The 20577-nt window shown below is 52.6% G+C and overlaps 8 protein-coding genes across 8 annotated transcripts; 6 read left to right on the top strand and 2 right to left on the bottom strand.

The window, feature by feature from the left end:
- The first annotated feature begins 71 nt into the window (after positions 1–71).
- On the top strand, positions 72–1293 carry CAOG_05576 (hypothetical protein). Its single transcript, XM_004346199.2, has 5 exons — positions 72–167; positions 261–458; positions 667–752; positions 847–1025; positions 1103–1293. Exons 1-5 carry the CDS (start codon positions 161–163, stop codon positions 1122–1124), a joined length of 492 nt encoding a protein of 163 aa, XP_004346249.1. The 5' UTR covers positions 72–160; the 3' UTR covers positions 1125–1293.
- On the bottom strand, positions 1224–3811 carry CAOG_05575 (hypothetical protein). The gene is made up of 8 exons (XM_004346198.2): positions 3656–3811; positions 3019–3112; positions 2799–2804; positions 2535–2568; positions 2412–2426; positions 1988–2319; positions 1574–1868; positions 1224–1460 (listed from the first exon to the last, which is right to left on the bottom strand). The coding sequence occupies exons 1-8, from the start codon at positions 3786–3788 to the stop codon at positions 1353–1355; spliced, it is 1017 nt and encodes a 338-aa protein (XP_004346248.1). The 5' UTR covers positions 3789–3811; the 3' UTR covers positions 1224–1352.
- A 423-nt stretch (positions 3812–4234) lies between these two features.
- Positions 4235–5812, top strand: CAOG_05574 (hypothetical protein; the record flags this gene model as incomplete). Its single annotated transcript, XM_004346197.2, has 4 exons — positions 4235–4294; positions 4392–5455; positions 5549–5626; positions 5710–5812. The coding sequence occupies 4 exons, from the start codon at positions 4235–4237 to the stop codon at positions 5810–5812; spliced, it is 1305 nt and encodes a 434-aa protein (XP_004346247.2).
- Positions 5813–6268: 456 nt separating this feature from the next.
- Positions 6269–9448, bottom strand: CAOG_05573 (hypothetical protein; the record flags this gene model as incomplete). The annotated part of the gene is made up of 1 exon (XM_004346196.2): positions 6269–9448. One exon carries the CDS (start codon positions 9446–9448, stop codon positions 6269–6271), a length of 3180 nt encoding a protein of 1059 aa, XP_004346246.2.
- Positions 9449–12132: 2684 nt separating this feature from the next.
- On the top strand, positions 12133–15024 carry CAOG_05572 (hypothetical protein; the record flags this gene model as incomplete). Its single annotated transcript, XM_004346195.2, has 2 exons — positions 12133–12273; positions 13417–15024. The coding sequence occupies 2 exons, from the start codon at positions 12133–12135 to the stop codon at positions 15022–15024; spliced, it is 1749 nt and encodes a 582-aa protein (XP_004346245.1).
- A 211-nt stretch (positions 15025–15235) lies between these two features.
- Positions 15236–16345, top strand: CAOG_05571 (protein kinase; the record flags this gene model as incomplete). The annotated part of the gene is made up of 2 exons (XM_004346194.2): positions 15236–15269; positions 15351–16345. The coding sequence occupies 2 exons, from the start codon at positions 15236–15238 to the stop codon at positions 16343–16345; spliced, it is 1029 nt and encodes a 342-aa protein (XP_004346244.2).
- A 197-nt stretch (positions 16346–16542) lies between these two features.
- Positions 16543–18690, top strand: CAOG_05570 (hypothetical protein). The gene is made up of 6 exons (XM_004346193.2): positions 16543–17198; positions 17296–17505; positions 17591–17663; positions 17791–17978; positions 18149–18320; positions 18430–18690. Exons 1-6 carry the CDS (start codon positions 16632–16634, stop codon positions 18627–18629), a joined length of 1410 nt encoding a protein of 469 aa, XP_004346243.2. The 5' UTR covers positions 16543–16631; the 3' UTR covers positions 18630–18690.
- Positions 18691–19593: 903 nt separating this feature from the next.
- Positions 19594–20541, top strand: CAOG_05569 (ribosomal protein P0; the record flags this gene model as incomplete). The annotated part of the gene is made up of 1 exon (XM_004346192.2): positions 19594–20541. One exon carries the CDS (start codon positions 19594–19596, stop codon positions 20539–20541), a length of 948 nt encoding a protein of 315 aa, XP_004346242.1.
- Between the last annotated feature and the right edge of the window lie 36 nt (positions 20542–20577).

The raw sequence follows: 20577 nt of genomic DNA, 5'->3' as shown, positions 1-20577 counted from the left end.
TCACCATTTCAACGCCTCTTCCGCCATGCCACTACCATGGATTTCATTGAATGCGGCTTGCAGCCCCCCTGACCATTTGATAGTTATCTCAGAACAGCTCGATTAGGAAGCGTCTCAGTCCATATTCACATAAACACATCTCTGTTCATCCTCCTCCCGAATGGAGTGTACGATCCACACAACCACAGTTTGCTTTGCCAATCTTTCCGAGACTCACCATGCATGTTGTGCACACTTTGGGGGATTTGGATTGTCTTTAGCTCGCTCTGCGGCCGCGAGTGCCAATGGAGTGACTGCGCCGCGTCGCGTCATGGACGAGCAGACCCGCCAACGAAGACAGCGTCGCCAGCTGGAGACGCTCGAGAGCGACAACTTCCAAGACCAGCCGCACTTGCTGCAGGACGAGGCGCCGACCGCGGCCGCACTCGCCGCCAAGGCCGCCCTCGCCGGCGACGATGGTACGACCGCCAACGAGCTTTTCGTTCGATCTGATATTGTTGGAGCTCTTCGATTTAATGTTGAATTTCTGGCTGGTCGGGTCTGCTTGACTGGAGCAATCGGATCGGGTGGTTGAACAACTAGCAATGGCCAGAGCAACAAAACTTACTCGGACGAGTCCAAAACGCGCATACTCACTCGTCACACATTTTTTTGTCACAATGGCAGCCAATGCAACACAAAACAAGAGACGGCGGAAAGGCTTGCACAAGTTCCGACCTCGCAAAGCGTTTGCTGTTCTGCTTGAAGAATCGGTACACAGCTGCTTGTCACGTTTGAGAAATCGTTCCAAACACATATTCTTCTCTTGTCTCACAAGCAATGCATTTTTGCCAAATGACGTTGCAGGGAATACTACAGCAACAGGACGGAGACGTCCCGACGTATGTATCAGCCGCAGCGCCTCCATCACAGTTGCCCGACCGCAAAATTTGCGCCGTCTGCGGCTTTCACGCATGTTACTCGTGCGTTCCATGTGGGGCGCGGTATTGTAGTCAAAAGTGTATGAACATGCACAAAGAAACACGGTATGTCGGTTTTGTTGCGATGACTTTCGTTTTGTTCCGTTGGTTTTTGTCGTATATTTGTACTTTCCAACTCTCAGTTGCCTCAAGTGGATGTCATAGCACCTGTTCGTCGTGCTAGCGTCAAGCACTTCCATTCGATGGCCTTTGAATCACTCCGAAAAAAGAAAAAAAAAACAATCAGAAAAAGAACGCCAAATATGCATGCACAAGTTTTCGCATTGAAACCATGCATTACAAATTCACACGAGCAATATAACAATGAGAAAACGGAAGAGGAAGGGAGCCACCTTCCCGCTATCGACAGTCGGTCAACTATGCAGCACTTGCTCACTTGCGGAAGCGAGACAGGTCAAGCTCGACAGCCTCAAAGCCCTCGGGCAGGGTGCCATCAGCCTTGAGGGCATTGATGCCGTCGGTGTAGCCGACCTTGATCATCTACAAAACGCGCAGTAAACAGTGAGTACGTTGCAGTTTCTTCTTGATCGGGTAGTAACGTCCCAAAGTTGACTCCAACTCTCTGCTCTATCCACCCAAACGACCAAACTCACCTCCTCAGCATACTCGGGCTTGAAGGTCAGGAAGTAGCCAGGAAGAACCTTGCTCGGGAAGACCAGGCGGATCTTGGCGTTGGGGAAGGCGACCGAGGCGCTTTGAGCATTCTTCATCAAAATGTTCTGGGCCTCGAGGGTGGCGGTGCGCAAAAAGACCTCGGGCGTAATCCAAGTGTGGTTGGCGTCGGGCAGCTGCAGGCCAATGCACAGAATGACATCGATGGAGAGGTTGTCCGAGACCTCGGCGCACTTGGCGAGGGCGTCAGAAACAGGGGTCATGTACTCGGCACCGCTGTGAAGCGTGAGTTGAAAAGGGAAAAAAAAAAGGCGGGCAGACAAACAAAACAAAAGGGGTAATTCAGCAACTTTCGAAACAAAAAAAAAAAGATCCCAATAATGACCAAGTCGTACCCGTCAACAAACGTCTCGTCGCCAATGGTCACGGCCTCAAACACGCCGGGGACAGCGCTGGAGGCACGGAGAGCAGTCAGCCAGTTGGCGTTGGTCGAGTCGAATTGGGTGTAGGCGTCACGGGTCAGAGAAGTAGCGCCGACCACGCACTTGCGGCCGCTGGCAAGCGTTTCAGTGACGTTGACCTTGGAGTGCAGGTAGGCATCGAGCGGAGCCGTGCTGAAAAGCCCAGACTTGACGGCAAAGCCTTCCGCAATGCCAAGCGGCCAGTTCTTGTAAATGTCCGAGGCGACGATGGAAAGCCATTCGCCCAAGACGAAATCGAGAGCAGCCTGTGTGTGCGAGACGCGTCGTAAACGGGATGAGCGTTCGTGTTTTTTTTCTTGCGAGCAAGGATGCGAAGCATGCAGGAGTTGTTTCTTACCTTCTCATCGCCTTGCTGTTTCAACCCAAACGAATCCAAAAAACAACAACCAAAAAACAGCGTCAAAAAGTGTGAGTTTCAGCACGAATTCTCATGAGCATGTTTGTGTCGTGTCTTTCGTACCTTGTACATGCACAGAGCAGCCGTGTTGATGGAGCTGAAAGTGATGGAACAAGAGTCAAAAACAAACACAAGTCAATAATCCCAATTCCAGCATCAAACGTTCCTTTTCTTCTTCTTCTTCGTGTTTTTTGGCTGTTGTTTTGTGTCAAAGAGTGTTTTGATCATTTGACCAAACCATCCGATCTTGCTTTTCTTGCTTTTCGGAAGCCGAAAAATTGAATCAAAAAAAGGCAAAAACACAAACAAAAGACGGAACGGACTCACCCGGCACTGTGTCAAAAGCGGAAGACGCGGTCGTGTTGGTTTCGATCAATGCACGGAGCAGAATGGCCACAGAGGCAAGGAATGAAACAAGATGAAAACGAGGGGAACAAGTCGGATCACAAGAACAAAAGTAGATATTCACACGATAGCAAACAAGTATAAGTATTTGTTCTTTTAAATGCATTAAAGTACAAACAGAAAACCCATTGGCCATGTTTACCTGATTCCAGTGACAACGTCGTAAGTCACCTGGTCGGGAGCATTCTCGACAAACGCCTGGAAGACGCCCGCCTGGTACGCGCCACGGTCGCCGCCTTGTCAAGTCAAAAAACAAGCAAAAAAAAACCAAAAAACCAAAGAAACAAAAGCGATGCAATGGAAGAAAAGCATTCAGTTAAATTCAGTGAGTTAGTGATTGGAATAAAATGGGTTGTGCAAGCCGCAAACTCAATACAAACTAAATACAATTTATTTTATTTGATTTTTTTATTTTTATTTTTTTTTATTTTTTTTTGTTATTTTTGAATGCGAACTGTGCAACTCGCTCTCTTTCTCTTTCGCTCTCTCTCTCTCTCTCTTTCGCTGTCTGTCTTTCGCTTGTCTGTCCTTCTTTTCGCTTGTCTCACTCAAGTCGCCCACTTTGACGAATGAGACGAAAAGGAACAGCAAATGAAAAAAAAAAGCGGTTTAAAATTATCAAAAACCCAAAAACCCGAAATCAGCCGAACGAAATTGCGAGTTTCGTATTGAAAAGCATTGAAAAGCATTGAAAAGTGAAGGAGAGAGACAGATTGTAATGGAAGAGAGAGAGAGAGAGACATAGAGGGAGAGACAGAGAGAGTGAGTGGGGGACGCACCGCCAGCAAGAGCGAGGGCGCGGCAGGGAGTGCTGCGGTCGCGGACGAGCGGGGCAGCAAAGGCGAGCTGGCTGGACAGCGCAATGGTGACCAGCAGCGCAGTAGCAGCAGCAGCAGCAATGCGCATGACCATGATTGTAAGCAAGAAAAAAGAAGAAGAAAATGACTGAATGGAGTATTAGTAGATACCAGTAGAATACGGTATCAAAATGTACTGTACTGCAGATTTCAAAGATTTCAAACTTTGAGCTGGAACGAAGAAAAGGCCGACTTGGTCTCGTTCGAAGCGCTGTCTGTCTGTCCGAGCATTTTTTCGCTTCGACATGCAATAAAAGCACGGCTGCTGAGAATCGATCGAGTCAACCAGTCTCAGAAGTGACAGTTCAATCTCGTTGCTTGCTCGTTGTGAATCTGAGAACATTCGCTCACGCACCTCGAGCACAATTCAACTCTTGCATTCTTCTAGAATTATAGTAAATCCAATTTAAAAGAGCACGACTCTTTCTGACCAAAGCTCAGTCCAATTCTGTTTCTCAGAACTTTTGGTCTCAACGCGTCTTTCTTTAACCTCGATTTTCAATGAGCTTTCGCGATATTCTGGAAGCCGCAAGTCGCCAGCAGCAGCGACGCGAACTCGAGGTTTGCGCTCATCTTTTTGTTTTGTTTCAATTCTGAGCAACATCTGGCTGAGAAAATCCGAGCTAACTTCTTTTTTTGGTTTGTTGATTTCTTGCAGTTCGAGTCGCAGCAGCGCGCAAAGGAGCTCCAGGTCCAAGCAGACATTGAGGCCCGTGCCAGGGATGAGGCTCAGCGCGCAGCTGCAATGGTCCAGGCGCGCATCGCAGCAGAGACGCGCGCTGCGAAACAAGCTGCTGAGCGACAAGTCGCTCATCAAGAACAAGCTCACGCGCAGGCTCAGGCTCAAGCGCAGGCCGAATCGCGACCCCAGCGTCGGAATCTGCAGGAAGCAGGCTCCAGTAGCGGAAGCGGTGGCGATCGCAAGCGGGCACGGCTCGAGAGTGAGAGTCAGTCCCAAACGAAGACGAAAACGGCTGGCGGTTTGGCTCCAGCTGTCGCTGCACCAAAGCAGCAGGCAGCCAAGCCGCTGTCATTTGCCGAAATGATGGCCCAGGTAGCACAGCTCCACACCAATCCACCGCCAAGCGCTGCACAGCAGCCAGTCAAGCCCAAAGAGCCATCCAGATCATCGCCGTCGTCATCATCGTCGTCCTTCAAGCGACCGAATAGCATGGCCAAGCCTGCTGCTGCTGCTGCTGCTGCTCGATCTGCAATCCCACCAAGGTCCAACAAGCAACAGTTGGCCGCCAAATCCTCGGCGTCAAGTCACGACCGCCAGACACCCCCCGCAGCCCCAAAAGTCAACGCTTCAAGTGCCCGACCAGCTCCCACAAATGGAAAACCACCATCAAACTCGACAGCAACTCGTGGCGCATCACAGCCGTCACATCCAGCAAAGGGGGCGCCATCGGGTGGCAAACTGGCCTCCGCTGCAACACTTGCGCCAAAGCAGGTTGCGTCGACAAAGCCAATGCTGCCGCCACAACGGCCATTATCGGCAGTGACGAAGCCTCCACACAAATCCGGCACTTCAATTGCGGACGCCAGCAGATCGTCCGGATTGAAGCCGCGTCTCGCGTCTGCAAGCGCCCCGAAGCAACGCCCAACACTCAAACGCTCAAACTCTCTGGACGACTTTATTGATGACGACACAAGTCACATGTCACCTGCCATGGCTGCACTCTACCGCGAACGCTACGGCGGCTACGCAGACGATGACGAGTAGGTCGCAGATTTCGATTTTTTTTTTTTTTTGGAAAACGATTCGTGATGATTTGTCTTGCTTGCCTCACTTCACTTTGACTGAACACACAGTGACATTGATGACTATTCCTCGTCGGACGACGATATGGAGGCAACTGTCGAGGAAATGGCACGCGAAGAAGCCATCAGGTTTGTTCACGCAAATCAAACCAATCTTTTTGCCTTTTTACAGCTTCCTGACTTTGCGCTGCCTGTGCTTTGCTCACCACCAGTGACCGGATTGCACGCGAGGAGGACCGCCGAGAACTTGAACTCGAACGTGCAGAGGCGGCCTTGAAAGCAGCCAAAAAACGTGGAGCTGCTTCGAACCGATAGTCCGCCAACCAACCCTCTTTCCTTTGTATTTTTGCGTCAACTTGTACCAGTAAACGCCACCGAGGCCGAAGCACATGAACAACAAAAGAAAAAAAACCATTTACGAGCACACAGCGTTTGATAGGATGACAACGAAGCAAACTGCACAAAAGACGAGGGGTCGGCAATGCCCCAAAAGTCTAGCAATGGAAGCAAACAGACGCAAAAAAGACACAACACAGATACACACAGAAAAATCGAGCTCGGAGACGGGACGAGAGTTAGAGGGGGGGGATATTTGAAATAACACGACGTCAAGTCGGACGAACGAACGCCCGACACGACGTCAAAACTAAGAATTATCGACGAGAGAATGTGGAAACGAGTCTAAAACAGGCGGATGCGAGAATGGATGGCCGCCAAAGGAATGGCAAAACCGAAAGAAGAAGAAGAAGAAGAAGAAAAAAGAAGCTAGATTTAGGACGGCGTCGGAACTTCGTCAATATTGCGCTTCTTCCGCAACGTCGAACGCCGCCGAACGAGCTTGGAAAAGATGCCTTGCGGCTCTTCTTCTTCTTGCTCGACGCCGTCGGGATGAGCGTTGTCTTGAGCGGGCATTTCGGTCGCGACTTGGCCCGTCTTGATGGCCTTCTTGAGCTGTCGATCGCGTTCACGCTCCTGCTCCACAAGCAGGTCGCGCTCACGGCGCTCGAGATCTTTTTGTCTCTTCTCGAGCTCCTTCTTTTCCTTCTCAATCTGCAGCAATCGCTTGTCGAGCTCCTTTTGGGCGCGCGAACTGTCGCGCTTGCTCTTGCGGAGCTCGCTGCGTGTGAGCGACTTGGAGCGCTTCAGCGTGGGCGGGGCTGGGACGTTCAAGTTGCCCGTGTTGGCAGGGGCCATGAGCGCGTTGCTCAGCTCATAGTCCTGCAAGGACGCGTCAGCCACACCCGACCAGGAGAGTCGGTTGGCTGCCTTGGCCAGCGCCGTGTTGGAGCGATTATCACCCGAGTGGGTGCTCGCAGACGAGCTCTGGTTGCTGGCAGCGCTATGAACACTACCAACGCTGTTGATGCTGGATATGCTGCCCGGATGCGTGCCAGCCAGAGAGCTCGCGTTCGAGCTGGCAATGTGCGTTCCGTTGCTGGCGCGCGGGGTCGGCGGCACGTGGTTGCCCGTCACAAAGTTTGCGGGCAACGCGACCGACGATGAGGACGACGATTTGGAGGACATGGTGCGCTTGGACGGCGTGGTCACGGCATGCGTGTCGCCCTCGGGATGGTCGGGGTACTCTGCTTGCACGGCGGCGATTTGAGCGCGAACTTGGGCAAGCTCCTGCTCGTCTTCCGTCAGCGACTCGATGGCGTGCAACAGCAAGAACTTGTGGGCCGCATAGCGCGCACGAACTGCTTGAATGGCGGTGTGCTCTGACTCGATCAGCGAGTCGACAAAACATCCCAGCTCGACCATGGTGATGCCCTCCCACGCGTTCGTGTCGTCGCCCTTGACAAAGCGGGTAAAGTAGTCGTCGTCCTCAAAGTCAATGCCAGAGGCGTCAAACTCGAGCTGGGGCACGTCGTGAACCATCATCGACCCGTAAAAGCCGGGCGACATGGCCTCAAAGTCAGCCGGGGCAATCGTGGCGGCCGAGGAGACGGACGATGTTGCGGGAGTTGCCGCCCCAGACGTCTTGCTGGTGCTCGAGTCCACGGTGCTAAAGACAGACTCTGCAGTGTCCTTTGCCTTCTTGCGTCGGAACGAGTTGCGCAGCGACCGCTTGGGCTTGGGAGGTGGCGTGCCGGGCGTGATGATGACCTCCTTGGGAGCGGACGGGGTCGTCGGGGCCGAGACGCTGGCAGATGTGGCGACCGAAGCGTCGGCGGACGAGTGGTTGTGCGAGTCGGAGACGGACTTTTTGCGGGACAATCGGTGGGAGGCTCGCCGCACGAATCGGCCGAGTTTCAACAATCCGCTCTCCACCTCCTTGTGGTCGACGGCGGCAGTGTCGGCAGTGCCAGCGCCCGTTCCGTTCATCGTGCCATTGACGTTCGAGAGAGAAGACGAGCGGGAGAGTTGGGGTGACATGAATCCAATCGCAGGGAAGCCAGAGCCAAACGTGCTGCTGTTGTACGAAAATGGCTCGACGGCAGAGGACGATGCGGCAGGGGCTGCGGCTGCGGCTGCGGCGGTCGTCTTGTCTGGCGTTGTAGTATGAGCCGCGGCAGCAGAGGCAGCACCAGCATTATTATTATTGCTGCTGCTGTTGCTGCTGCTGCTGCTGCTGTTACTAGGGTCGGACACGCCAAACGCAGCGATGCCGGAAAGGCTGTTGGACGAGCTGTGGCTCTTGTCCGGCTTGGTCAATGCCGGCTTGGCAGTGCTGGTTGAGCGGTTGCGAGCTGGCGTCGCGGAGCTGCTCGAGCCAGAGGCGGGCAATTGGCCCACGTAGCGCCAGTGGCGGCGCTGGTTGAGCAGGTGGCGCTGCTGCTCGGGATGCAAGTCCCACATTTGTCGGACTTGCCGCAAGCGCTCCACCCAGTCGCGGCACGACTTTTCGTCGACGGCGCAGCAGAAAATGTACGAGGGGCACGCCATGCGGAAGCAGTACTTTCGCCGGATGAGCGACTCTTCGACATACTCAATGTCGGTGAGCTGTGAAATGTGATAGACGGCGGTCGGAGACGTGTCGCTGGATGACTTGTAGTAGGCGAGCGAGTCGTTCGACAAGACAAAGTAGCAGACCTTCCAGTTGCGCGTGGTGCCGGGCGCCATGGAGCGCTTGTTCAGGTAGCCCGATTTGAGTCGAATGCCGCTGTCGGGAACGATCGAGACGCGACGCTCGAACAGCGGATTCTGGATGGTCTGATTGAGCAAGAGGTCTGCGCTCTTGGAGGACTGCCGCAGGATAAACTCGACATTGTTGTCTGGGAAGCTGGGATCCGTGTCGAGTAGCAGCTTGATTTCGAGGGGGAATTCGGTCGGCACAAGCGAGCATTCGTGCCCGCGCGAGTGCACAAACAGCTCATAGTCGGCAACATCGTTCGACTTGTCCAGATGGTACTTGGTCATGAGCGCCGAAATGACGTCCGGCGTCACGACGCGATTGTTGATGCGCATGATGGTTGTGCGCGCCTCCATGCCTGTGAGGTAGCTGGTGATTTTGACCATGCCCGAGAACAGGACGGTGGACTGTGTCTCTTCGAGCTGCAGATGAAAGTTTGGCTCGTCGCGCGTCGAGTTGTACTGTTCGACGCGTCTTCGAAGCTCTGCCACGGCGTCCGTGGTCAGCGTCTTGCGCTGCTTGGACATGCGCATCGTGTTGCTCATGGTGAGCGCATGGCGGTACTCTCGGACAGTGTCGCGGCCGCTCGCAGCGCGCTTTTCTGCCTTTTCTGCCTTTTCTGCCTGCCGGTCGTGCTGCTGCTGCTGCTGCTGCTGCTGCTGCTGCCGCGAGTTGGCGTTGGAGCTGGTGGTCGACGTTGCGCTCGACATGGACGCGAGTGACGATGAGCTGTGCATGTTGGACGCTGACGACGACGAGGCTACCGACGAGACGGACGACGACAGCGAGGCAGGACCGCCAGCAGGAGACCCGGGAGGCGTGTGTCGTAGTGCGGACAGGCCGCCGCTGGCCGGATGGACTTCGGTTGCGGCAGGCATGCACCGACTCGAAGCAAGTGGCGGTGGCGGTGGCGCAAAAGTGGTGACCTTACGCTCCACTCACAAAAGCCAGAAGAAAAAGAGAAAAAAGAAAAGGAAAAAAAGGGAAGGGGAAAACTGAAAAAAAAAAAAAAAAAAAGTGGAAAAACCGCTTGAAACAGGAGAAAGATAGAGAAAGATAGAGAAAGAGAGAGAGAACACGAGAGAGGGGAGGTCGAGGAAAGCTCAAGGAAAAAAAAAAGACCTGCTATTTCAACAAACACACAATGCAAAGTGAGAGACTGACTGATTTCCAACGACAAGCGACGAAACAAAAAAAAAACCGCCTTTTTTTTTTTTCTTTTTTTTTTTTTGTGCCAAAACATCGACCGTCACCCAAGTTCAGAAGTTGAACTTGCTGGCATTGAAAACAAGATCTCGGCGTTGGGACGGTGTAGTGCTCTCATCACGACGATGACTGCAGTGGGAGCAGCCACATGAAGATGCAGCAACGGCGAGCAAAAAGCGCGCGTCAAACGCAATGCAAAACGGAGCTGCTTCTTTTTTTTTTTTTTTTCTTTTTTTTTTCTTTTTTTTTTTTTTTTGTCTCTATTGTTATTATTCGGCGTATGATTATTATTATTATTATGATGATTATTTGTTGCTGTTGTTTTCGTTGCGCTCACGTCGCTGCTGCTGCAAGCTCGGTCTCGACGGGCGACGGCTGAGGATGGCTGGAATGGTAGACCACAGCAGCAGCGGCGGCGCCGATGACCGAGCGGCAGGCAACGTCGATAGCAGACCAAAAAAAAAAAAAAAAGCGAAAAATCCAATGGAAAGTCCAATGCAAAATATAAGAAAAAAAAAAGGGGGCAAAAATCCAAAAGGGATGCTGTCGCTGTGCAGGAGGCCCACAGAGAGAGGCCCACCGATAGGCAAATGTACGTGACACAGCGAGGCTTCAAAAGCACCAGATGGGCGCAGAGACAGACACCAGACCTGGGACATCCACACAAAAGAGAAGGAAAAAAAAAAACGAACTCAGCCCTATTCTCATCCGTCTGAACGCTTGCGTTTTCCGAGGTCGCTGGAGAAGCAGCAAGCGTCAGAAGCATGGAGCTGTCGGTACCGCGGGTCTATAGGCAGCAACAAAGCAAGAGGTGGCTGGATAACGAGAGGGGAAGCACGAACTACACCGAAAACCGACCAAAAAAAAAACAACGAGAAAAAAAAAAAACTCTCTAACTCGAGCGTAGGTGGAAAATGCGAGTCTAACTGGAAACAAAACGACTTACGAAAAAGAGACAAACAAAGTAAAATAATACAGAAAAATAGAGAAAAAAAAAACTGGTCCAAACAAGACGTATTCCGCAGAGACCACAAAGGCAAGTCTGAGACTTGGAACAAAAGGCTTGCAGCAAGCAACAAATAAAAGGGACCAGGAGTGCGATGAAAGAGGGCGCGGCGGAGGCGCAATTCAAGATTCGCTTCCGGGCTTAGGTGACAATGTGACGCACTTAAAAGGGGTGTCAATTTTATTTGCCGTTGTCAATGACTCATTCGCCGCCAGGATGGATTGCGCCCGTGTGTGTTCTGGGTGGGCTGCGCACGTGCTCCGACCCGCGTTGCGCGACGTGGTCGTAGTGCCCTCTTGAAACGGATTGGACGGCGGGATCCTGGCACCCGAAATGCCGCACAAGTGAAACAACACACTCGGTTGCTGTGGAAATGTTTTGTTTTTTTTTTTTCTTTTTTTTTCTGTTTGTTTGCTTGTTCGGTTGTTTGTTTGGGAAAACAGCGATCAGTTATGGCCTCTGCCACATGCATGGGTGTGGTGTTGCTGGCCTTTGGTTCGAGCGCTTTGGCGGGTGTGGTTTCAAAAGGCAATCAGGACAATCGGTTTGTTGTTGGTTGTGTTGAAACAGTTTCACAGCCCGGATAGAAGCACCAATTGGCAAGTGGACTTGCAGCGATGTTCTCGGGCAACGTGAGGTGCGCAGCATGGCGAGAGAAACGACCAGCCCGTTAAAAGAGTCTCTGAAAACCGGAATCTGGAAAGTTTTCACTTTCGAAACCAGAACCACTTTAAGAACTCGGCTGGGCTCTTCGATGGTCTATGGGGGCTGGTCTTACTCGAGAGTACAGAGATTCAGTGCATTCGGGTTGCGTGTCAAGCAGATGAGCAAGAGCCGGGAGCAACTCCGTTCAAAGTAAAAGCCGGCTCCTCAGCTTGAATGAGCTCTGGAGACCACGCACCGCTGATGGAGACACACAAGAATCTCAGTACACGTTCTAGCAGGCATAAACATCTCAAGACTCAAGCTCCTCGAGCCAAAGTTGCTTCAAAACGCACCAGCAAAAGTAAAAGCCGGCTCCTCAGCTTTTATGAGCTCTGGAGACCGCACACCGCTGATAGAGACACACAAGAATCTCAGTACACGATATAGCAGGCATAAACATCTCAAGGCTCAAGTTCCTCGAGCCAAAGTTGCCTCAAAAAAAACACCAACAAAAACCTCCCTGTCAACCCCGTTTTCCTTCAACCCTCTTTCCAACCCTCGCATTCATGCCTTCTTCTTTTCAATAATTTACCTTGTTTCTTCATCTAAATTTGTGTGCGTTAATTTTCCCCATTGTTGCAATTTCATCTCTAAATTTGCTCAAAGTTTCACAATCCAGTCCTCACTTTTCTTTTTTCTTTGACAATGCGCGCCTTTGTGTGCCTTGCGCTCCTTGCGCTTGCCGCGTCGTCGCTCGCCGCACACTCGCCCGAGCAGCTCCTCTCCCAGGGCTACGAGTCGCAGAAGACCTTCCGCGACAAGCAAGTCTTCCACCATGCTGGCAAGGTACAAACCCCTCGCTGCCCTTGCCCTTGTTTGAATGTGGCTTGCACACACAGCCGAAAACCTAAAAAAAAAAAAACCGGCTTTGTCATTTATTTTTTATTATTTCTTTTTCCCTTTTCGCTTTTGCTTCTGTTGCTTTTGCGGATGCGCCGTCTTTTGTTTCGCTGCTTCACTACAACTTGATGGTGAGAGTGCGTCACATTGCGTCATCCCACACGGAGCACAGCGAGCAGCAGCAGCAGAGAAACAGGACTTTTTTATTGAAATGCACTTGTGACTTTTTGTTGTTGTTTTTCCACTAATTTTCTTTTTTTTTAGCCCTTTTTGCCGATCCTTTTGGATTTTTTTATTTTGATTTTTCAAATCGGTGCTTCTTTGTTCAATTGCGCTGCAGTGAATGCGGCTTGGCGCTTCGTGTCGTTGGTTATTGCTTTGTGAGCACTACGTCACGAGGAGAGGGTCTGGAAGCCGAGCGACGGCAAGATGCAGGCGGGGAAATACAAAAAATGCGAAAAAAAAAACAAAAGATTGTTATTGCCGACGGTCTTTTTTGTATTTGTTTTTTAAAATCGCTTTTTTTGATCTGGATGTGCGTCTTTCACACCCTCGGCTGCTCTGCGTCGTGGCTGCAGGGTGTATTGAGAAAGAGAGCCATGCCAGCTGACAAAAGCGCGGCGATGAGGGTGTGTGGGGAGCGTGTGGCCAAATGTTGGTCGTGTGAAGGCTTTTTTTTTTCTTTTTTCTTTTTTTTCTTTCCCCGTCGGCTCGCTTTGTGGCATTGGTTCCTGGAACGCACAGCACATACACACACACACATCCGAAACCAGCATGTGGTCATACTCGCACCATTGCTCGGTCAAGCGGAGTGGTTGCTGCGCGCTCGAGTTCATCGCACAATGTGCTTGCGCAACTCGATCTTTTTTCGCATATTCACCGAAACAAGTGTAGCGTTTTTTAGTGAACTTTTTTCGTATCAAATGTCCTTTTTGTTTACGATTTTGTTTGAGTCTTGTGATATGGCGGCATATTTTGCCGATTTTTTTTCCGTTCCTTTAAATTTTTATTTTGTCGATTTTCACCCACTGGCTTATTGACTCACCAACAACAATAAAAAACTCCTCTTGTTTTTTTCTTGCACAACAGGGCCACACTGTCGTCATCGACCACGTCGAGCAGATCGCTCCCAAGTCCCAGGGCGAGCTCTTTGACTCGATGATGCCCCACCACGAAAACCGCATGAAGCGCATCAACAAGCGCGCTGAGGAGCTCGGCAACCCCTACGCCCCCGACCTCTACTGGGGCTGGATTCCGATCTACATTAACTCGCTCAACATGAACCAGACCATCACCTTTGCCGGCGGCTGCTTTGCTGTCAACACGCTGTCGATGGTGTACGACCAGACTGCCGGATCTGCCACCATGACGCTCACCTCGTCCAAGCCCCTCAACACGTTCTGCGAGGACTACTACTTTTTCGCCACCGTCACCAGCTGGCACGGCCAGATTGTCAAGGCTGCCGGCGTCCAGGTCATTGAGTGGGAAAAGTTCAGCCCCGCCGAGCTCGAGGACATTGGCCGCAACGGCTTCCGTGTCTTCCGCTTCCTCCAGAACGAGGTCGAGACCCTTGTCGACATTTACGAAACCCTCCAGCTCTTCCTGGGCGCTCTCGGCCTGAACACTGGCGGCAACTCGTCCACCCACGTCCCCACCCAGACTGCCGAGAACAACCTCAAGTTCCTCCACGACTACGCCAACCTGACGATGGTTCCCCGCACCACCATTGAGGTTCCCCTCGACCCCTCTGAGATTGAGTCTGGCGACTTTATCGGCATTGTCCGTCTTGACGGTCTTGATCCCACCATCATGTGGGGCTCTGGCTCGGCCCTCGGCCACACCACCGTTGCCCTCTGGATTGACGGCGAGCTCAACATTTGCGAGTCGCAGTCCAAGTCCAACTACTGGCCCGTCAACCTTGTCCAGTGCAACCCCTACGCTGACTGGATCAAGTACGCCACCGCTGCCGACTACAACGTCATCCACCTGCCCCTGTCGCCCGAGAAGCGTGCCCAGTTCAACGAGACTGCCGCCATTGCCTTTGTCAAGTCCGTTGTTGGCAACCTGTACGGCTTCCAGAACATGCTCTTCACCTGGCTCGACACCCCCGACCAGAACATGCCCGCCCCCGTCGACCAGCACTACCTCGTCGTCATGCTCTCGCTCCTCGACCCCATCCTCGAGCCCCTGCTTGTCGAGCTCCACACTCCTTCCCTCTGGAACGTGGCCTTCAACCGTCGTCTTGGCACTGCCTACACTCGCTGCGTCGAGATCTTTGCCCACGCTGCTGCCCACAACGTTTCGTTCGGCCAGCTCATCTCCATGCCCGAGCAGGACTGGTGGATTTACGCCGGCCACGAGCCGTGGTACCCCGACGGCATTGCCATGGTCTGCGACGTCTTTGTCTGCTACACTTACAAGGCTGGCGGCCTCTTTGGCAACCTCACCGACAGCATCAACTGCGCCGAGTTCACTCCTCTTGACGTGTACGAGCTCGCCTGGTTTGACACTGCTCCCATCCCCGCCAAGTGCCAGGCTGCCGACCCCGGCAACAAGTGGTGCCAGATTCTCGGCAAGTACCGCATCCAGCTCCCCGAGTTCAACACTGTCCAGCCCTTCGCCCACATGCGCGAGAACTGCCCCTCCATGCCCCCGTACGCCGATCGTTACAACCCGATCGCCAAGGCCACTTGCTAAAGCAAACATTTGACCCATGTTTTTTATGGTTGGTTTGTGTTTTTTTTGCTCGTTTCCTTGTTTGGTCCCCCCCAACCAACGCGTCGGTCTTCTGTTTTTCAGAAGTTTCGGAGTTTGCAAATTGAGCGCTTGCTTTCGTGTTTGCTGCTTCTGGTCTTGCTCGGCGACGTTGTGTCATTCATTGTTTTTTTTTCTGCCCCCCCCCCCCTCGATGTATATTTTCAAAGCCAACTGTTGCAATAAGAGTACAGGAAGTGAGTGTGCGAATATTTCGATCAAGCGCAGTCTTTTGCAGTCTTTTGTTTGTTCAGCTGTTTGTATCAAAGCTGCCAAAGATCAGGAACTCGCTGCAAAAAATCAGGAGCTTGCTGCCAAGGATCATGAACTGAAGTCAGCTCTTGATCGGATTGACGTCCTTGAGCGCGAAAAAGAAGACTCGGCATCAGCGTCGAACTTTGACGGACCCATCCCACAAGTTTCCCTCGCAACTCTTGTCTCCGTCACGAACAATTTTGCTGCTGATTCTCTGCTTGGCGAAGGAGCATTCGGTCGCGTGTACGGTGCCAATCTGCCTGGCCCTCATGTTGCCATCAAGAAGCTGTCTGCCGAATCCAAACAAGGCCCTGCCGAATTCAAGTCGGAACTGGACTCCTTGTCGAAATTCCGCCACCCGAACATCATTTCCATTCTGTCGTATGCGGAAGAAGGCGACGAGCGATGCCTGGTCTACGAATTCATGCCGAACGGATCGGTTCGTGATCGCTTGAGTCGCAAGAAAGATACGCCTCCGTTAACTTGGTCTCAGCGTCATCGGATTGCGGCTGATGTCGCCCGCGGCATGCACTACGTCCAAACAGCTTTCCCTGACCATGTTCTGTTCCACCTTGACCTCAAGACGGACAATATTCTGCTGGATGAGCATTTCAACGCAAAAGTGTCTGATTTTGGCCTCGTTCGTGCAGCCCAACACCTCCATGATAAAAGCTACCTGCGTACACAGAACGTGCAGGGCACAGCTGCTTACATGTGCCCCGAGTTCCTCATCGAGGGCAGAATGACCACCAAAACGGACGTCTACTCATTCGGCATGATTCTGCTCGAGATCATGACCGCCGCCAAGCCCGGGCCCAGACTGAAAAACGAGATGCGGAAGGCTGTGAAAAACCAAGCCATCAATGGCATGCTGGATTCGGCGCTCAATCCAACCGAGGCAGAGAGTCAGAGCGTCCGCGAGCTTGTTACACTTGCGCTCGAGTGTCTTGACGACGAATCTGACGATCGCCCATCGTTTGGCTGCCTTCTCGCTACGTTGGATCCCTGAGGATCAGCGCAAGTTGCTGCAGACTGATGTGTTCAGCGCGTTGAATGTGTGTACATGTGTTGATCTTTCAAAGCGGGTGCAAATCGATTCGGTCTCATTTTTGTTGCTGTTCTTTTGAAATGTTTCGACTCTGCGTTGTGTGTTACGCTCCAACACTGAACCCTCTTATGTGTGAGCGCGTGACTTTGGATCAGTCTCAGAAATCTAGTCACTTTTTTTTCCATTCGCCGCTTAGCCCCTCCGTTTCAATCGCTGTTCTCAACCATCCACCATCGACACTGCAACCATGGACATGTCGGCTGTCACGGACAGCTTCATGGACGAGCTCCTCATGTCCGCCATGAATCCGCTGCCACCACTGCAGCACCCTCTGCTTGGCGATGTGGGCAGCAGCGGGATGCTCGACCCCAATGCGAGATCTCTGCTTGGCGGGCTCGATGTCTCGGCTGCTGGCTTTGGCGGCTTGAACACGGCGGGGTTCTTGCCTGCGGGCGCAGAGTTTGTGCCGGTCGGACTGGGCGATCCATCGCTGGCGTCGTCCGGTGCGAATGTGGCGCTGCTGGGCGGGCTGCCGGCGTTGCACTCGACTGCGGGACTGGACGACGCCTCGGCGTTCGCTGCTGGCCGAGCAGGACTCGCGCAAGCGGTGGCGCCGCCCGGGTACGATCTCGATCCAGCTGCTGCAGAGTACTTTGGCCAGGCTGCGACGGGGCTCGAGTGGGTGGACGAGGGCGCACGGCCGCCGCTCGCGCAGTCCAATGCGCAGCATCGCCGAGCAATCATTGTCCACCTGGTCGGCCAGGCGATGCGGGAAACGGGCATGACCGTTGCCAAAACATCTGCCGTCGACATGGTAAGGGTGGCAGGACAGGGAGCGCGTTTTGTGCATCCTGTACGCATTCTAATCTCAGTGTTTTCCAATGTTGCGTCCCCTCGTCCGTCACCTTCAGCTGGCCGACGTGTACATTGAGTTCATAGAAAAGATTGGCGCCGTGGCACAGGCGTATGCCGAGCACGCGGGACGGACAGAGGGCAATGCCAATGATCTCCGCGCCTCCCTGGCCGATTTTTCGTCCAACGCGCGATTGCGCTCTGCGAACGAGATGCTGCCCGACTTGCCCTTTCGTGCTGGGAGTTGGAATCAATCCAACTTGGTCAATGTGAGTGTGATTGGCTTTTCAGCAGCTTGTTTTGATTGACATGTCGAAGGTGTGCTCACGCTGTTCTGAACCTACCGAAATGCAGCCCCTGGACTACAATACAGAGAGTCTCACCCGCTTCCTCTTCGACTCGGCGCAAGGCTCCCAAGAAAAGCACGGTAGCGTGTCCATTCAGAGTTGTGATGCCATTTCGGGAGTTGTTCTATTCTCACCGTTCGACTCTCCTTCCTCTTTTTTTTGTGGCTTATCTCCTTCTTTCTCCCCCCCCCCCACCTCCGGCCACAGCGCTCGTCCAAACGAGGATAGAAGAAAGCGAATTCCGAGAACTTGCAGAACGGCAAAACGATCCCCACTATCGCTTTTTCGTATCGCCTGTTAACATGTTTGATGATCCCGAGGCAAAATTGGTTCCCGACTTTATTCCCTCCTTTTTGCCACGGTATCCAGCAAACCATACATATTTGCGCACTTTGGTAAGCGTGAACTATTGTGAACTGATCGGCCACTCGATTGGAGGAAAGCATCGGTTTGGGGTCCTTGGCATTATGGACTCGAGAATCCACATCAAGCAACCACACAAAAACAAGTCACCTTACTGACTAGCACCAAAACCCCCACACACCCACACACCCCACAATGACAGATTATGCCGAAACGCTTGACGGATTGGCACCAAGTACGACCCATCTGGGGACACCAGCAACGCGACGTCGCAGTGTCCCTTTCCAATTTCCTGGCACTAACAGAGCAACACAACGCCGAGCCAGTTAGCACTGACAAGTCAGTCCAATTAGCCAAAGTCAAGCCAGAGGCTGGTGAGTTGCATGAAGCGTTGTTTTCCGATCTTTTCGATCTCTGCTTCCTTCTTGTTGGACGGCGCCAAAGCACGAACAAACTCAAACTGCAATCGTGTGTTCGTCACAGTTATTGTCGAACCTCATCCGTCGTACTGTGCCCCGATCGTGTTTGCTCGCGGACCCAATACAATGGGCATTGCGCGAGAGCGAATGACATCGCCGGAATCCAGGGCCGCAGGCAAGGCATGTGTGTTTTTCCAAAAGTTCCAACAAGTACGAGCGCTTCCTCGGTTGATTCCGCCTGGCGAGACTGTCGGTACCAAGTAGCTTTGCGCCAGTAATGACGCCGCTCTCCCGTTTGTTAAAAATATACAGCTGTTCAACCGTGTTTGCTTTTTCTGTGCATTTTCTGAAGCGGAGGCCAATATCCTACGTTTCTTTTTTTTTCCTTTGTTATTCTTCATAAAGCTTTAGACGGTGAACATTTTTTCTGAATTTCGGTGATTTGTGTGTTTTCGACTTTTGGTTGTTCGCTCTCTTCTTTTCGTGTAAGCGTTGTTGGATTTGATTTTTTGATTTTTTTTTGGGTTTTCTACTTTGCCCCTTTTGTTTTCGAGTTTCGTCTTCCTCTCAACCACTCGCCGACCGACCGACCGCGCTCTGTTCGTCAACCGTCCGTGTGCATTGCTTGCTCCTGTTCGTTGAGGCAGCGCGGCAGAACTCACAGCGAGAGAAAGTGAAAGCAAGCAAAAGAAAGGATGGCTTTTTTTTTTTTTTTTTTTTTTTGCCGACCACGCGGTTTTCATCTTTTTTTCAATTTCTTTTGATTTCCGTTCGTTTCCTGTTCCTCCAGTCGCGCGCCCTTCCGCGTCCATCGCCTCCCCCTGCGCCCCATCTCTAGAACATGTTATTCGCATGATTTGCGCTTGGGATCCGGTGTCTAGGACGCCGAGGAGAAGGAGCAACACATGTGGCTCTCGTTTCTTTTTTTTTTCTTTTTTTTTCTTTTTTATTGTTCTCGCTCTCGTTCAACTGCCTCGATCTCGTCCCGCAGCGTTAGCGTGGCTATCGTCATCGGTGTCATTGTACTCCTCCGTTTGCTTGCGCTCCGCCATCGGCGCCTTTCGCGTCGGCGTTTCCTTTTCTTTTTTTGTCTTTATTTTCTTTTTAATTTTTTTTTTTTGTTCGCTGATGCAACATTGCATCGATTGCTCAACTCATCCCACTCACCTTGCTTTCACTCTCCTTTTGACAGAGCGCCGTTTTTAAATACCCCTCTACTACACTCAGAATGTCGAAGGCAGACGGCGACCAGCGTAAGACTGACTACTTCACCAAGCTTGTCCAGCTCCTCCAGGAGTACCCCCGCCTGTTCATTGTCGGCGTTGACAATGTCGGCTCCAACCAGATGCAGCAAATCCGCATGTCCCTCCGCGGCCGCGGTGTCATCCTCATGGGCAAGAACACCATGATCCGCAAGGCCATCCGCGGACACGTTGCCGCCAACCCCGCTGTTGAGAAGCTCCTCCCCTTCATCCGCGAGAACGTCGGCTTTGTCTTCACCAAGGACGACCTCTCCCAGGTCCGCACCATCATCACCGCCAACCGTGTCGCTGCCCCCGCCAAGGCTGGTGCCCTCGCCCCCGTTGATGTGTTCGTCCCCGCTGGCAACACTGGTCTCGGCCCCGAGAAGACCTCCTTCTTCCAGGCTCTGTCCATCCCCACCAAGATCGCCCGTGGTACCATCGAAATCGTCTCTGACGTCCACCTGATCAAGTCTGGCGACAAGGTCGACGCCTCCGCTGCCGCCCTGCTCAACATGCTCGCCATCTCCCCCTTCTCGTACGGTCTTGTCATCCGCAACGTCTACGACAACGGCGCTGTCTTCTCGCCCGAAGTCCTCGACATTACCCAGGACGACCTCCTCTCCAAGTTCACTCTTGGTGTCCGCAACGTCGCTGCCGTCTCCCTCGCCATCGACTTCCCCACCGTTGCCTCGGTCCCCCACTCGATCGTCAACGCCTACAAGAACGTCCTCGCTGTTGTTGCCGAGATCGACTACACCTTCAAGCAGGCCGAGAAGCTCAAGGCCTACCTTGCCAACCCCTCTGCCTTCGCTGCCGCTGCCGCCCCCGTCGCTGTCGCCGCCAAGACTGAGGCCAAGAAGGAGGAGCCCAAGAAGGAGGAGAAGAAGGAGGAGTCCGAGGAGGGCGACATGGGCTTTGGTCTTTTCGACTAAGCTGTTTCCCAAGTGTCTCACTTTGTTTCCCACTTG

This window comes from Capsaspora owczarzaki (assembly GCF_000151315.2).
Source record: "Capsaspora owczarzaki ATCC 30864 unplaced genomic scaffold supercont2.9, whole genome shotgun sequence".
NCBI lineage: Eukaryota > Filasterea > Ministeriida > Capsasporidae > Capsaspora > Capsaspora owczarzaki.
Note: the sequence above shows the minus strand (reverse complement) of the source record. Positions and strands in the feature narration are given on the sequence as shown.

Coding starts and splice junctions, on each gene's coding strand:
- CAOG_05570 (XM_004346193.2), top strand. CDS start 16,632: ATGGACATGTCGGCTGTCACGGACAGCTTCATGGACGAGCTCCTCATG. Junction 17,506..17,590: donor ATCAATCCAACTTGGTCAAT/GTGAGTGTGATT, acceptor ACCGAAATGCAG/CCCCTGGACTACAATACAGA. Junction 17,979..18,148: donor ATACATATTTGCGCACTTTG/GTAAGCGTGAAC, acceptor CCACAATGACAG/ATTATGCCGAAACGCTTGAC.
- CAOG_05576 (XM_004346199.2), top strand. Junction 459..666: donor CGCCCTCGCCGGCGACGATG/GTACGACCGCCA, acceptor TCACAATGGCAG/CCAATGCAACACAAAACAAG. Junction 753..846: donor CTGTTCTGCTTGAAGAATCG/GTACACAGCTGC, acceptor ATGACGTTGCAG/GGAATACTACAGCAACAGGA.
- CAOG_05575 (XM_004346198.2), bottom strand. CDS start 3,788: ATGGTCATGCGCATTGCTGCTGCTGCTGCTACTGCGCTGCTGGTCACC. Junction 3,113..3,655: donor CGCCCTCGCTCTTGCTGGCG/GTGCGTCCCCCA, acceptor TGACTTGACAAG/GCGGCGACCGTGGCGCGTAC. Junction 1,461..1,573: donor AGCCCGAGTATGCTGAGGAG/GTGAGTTTGGTC, acceptor CGCGTTTTGTAG/ATGATCAAGGTCGGCTACAC.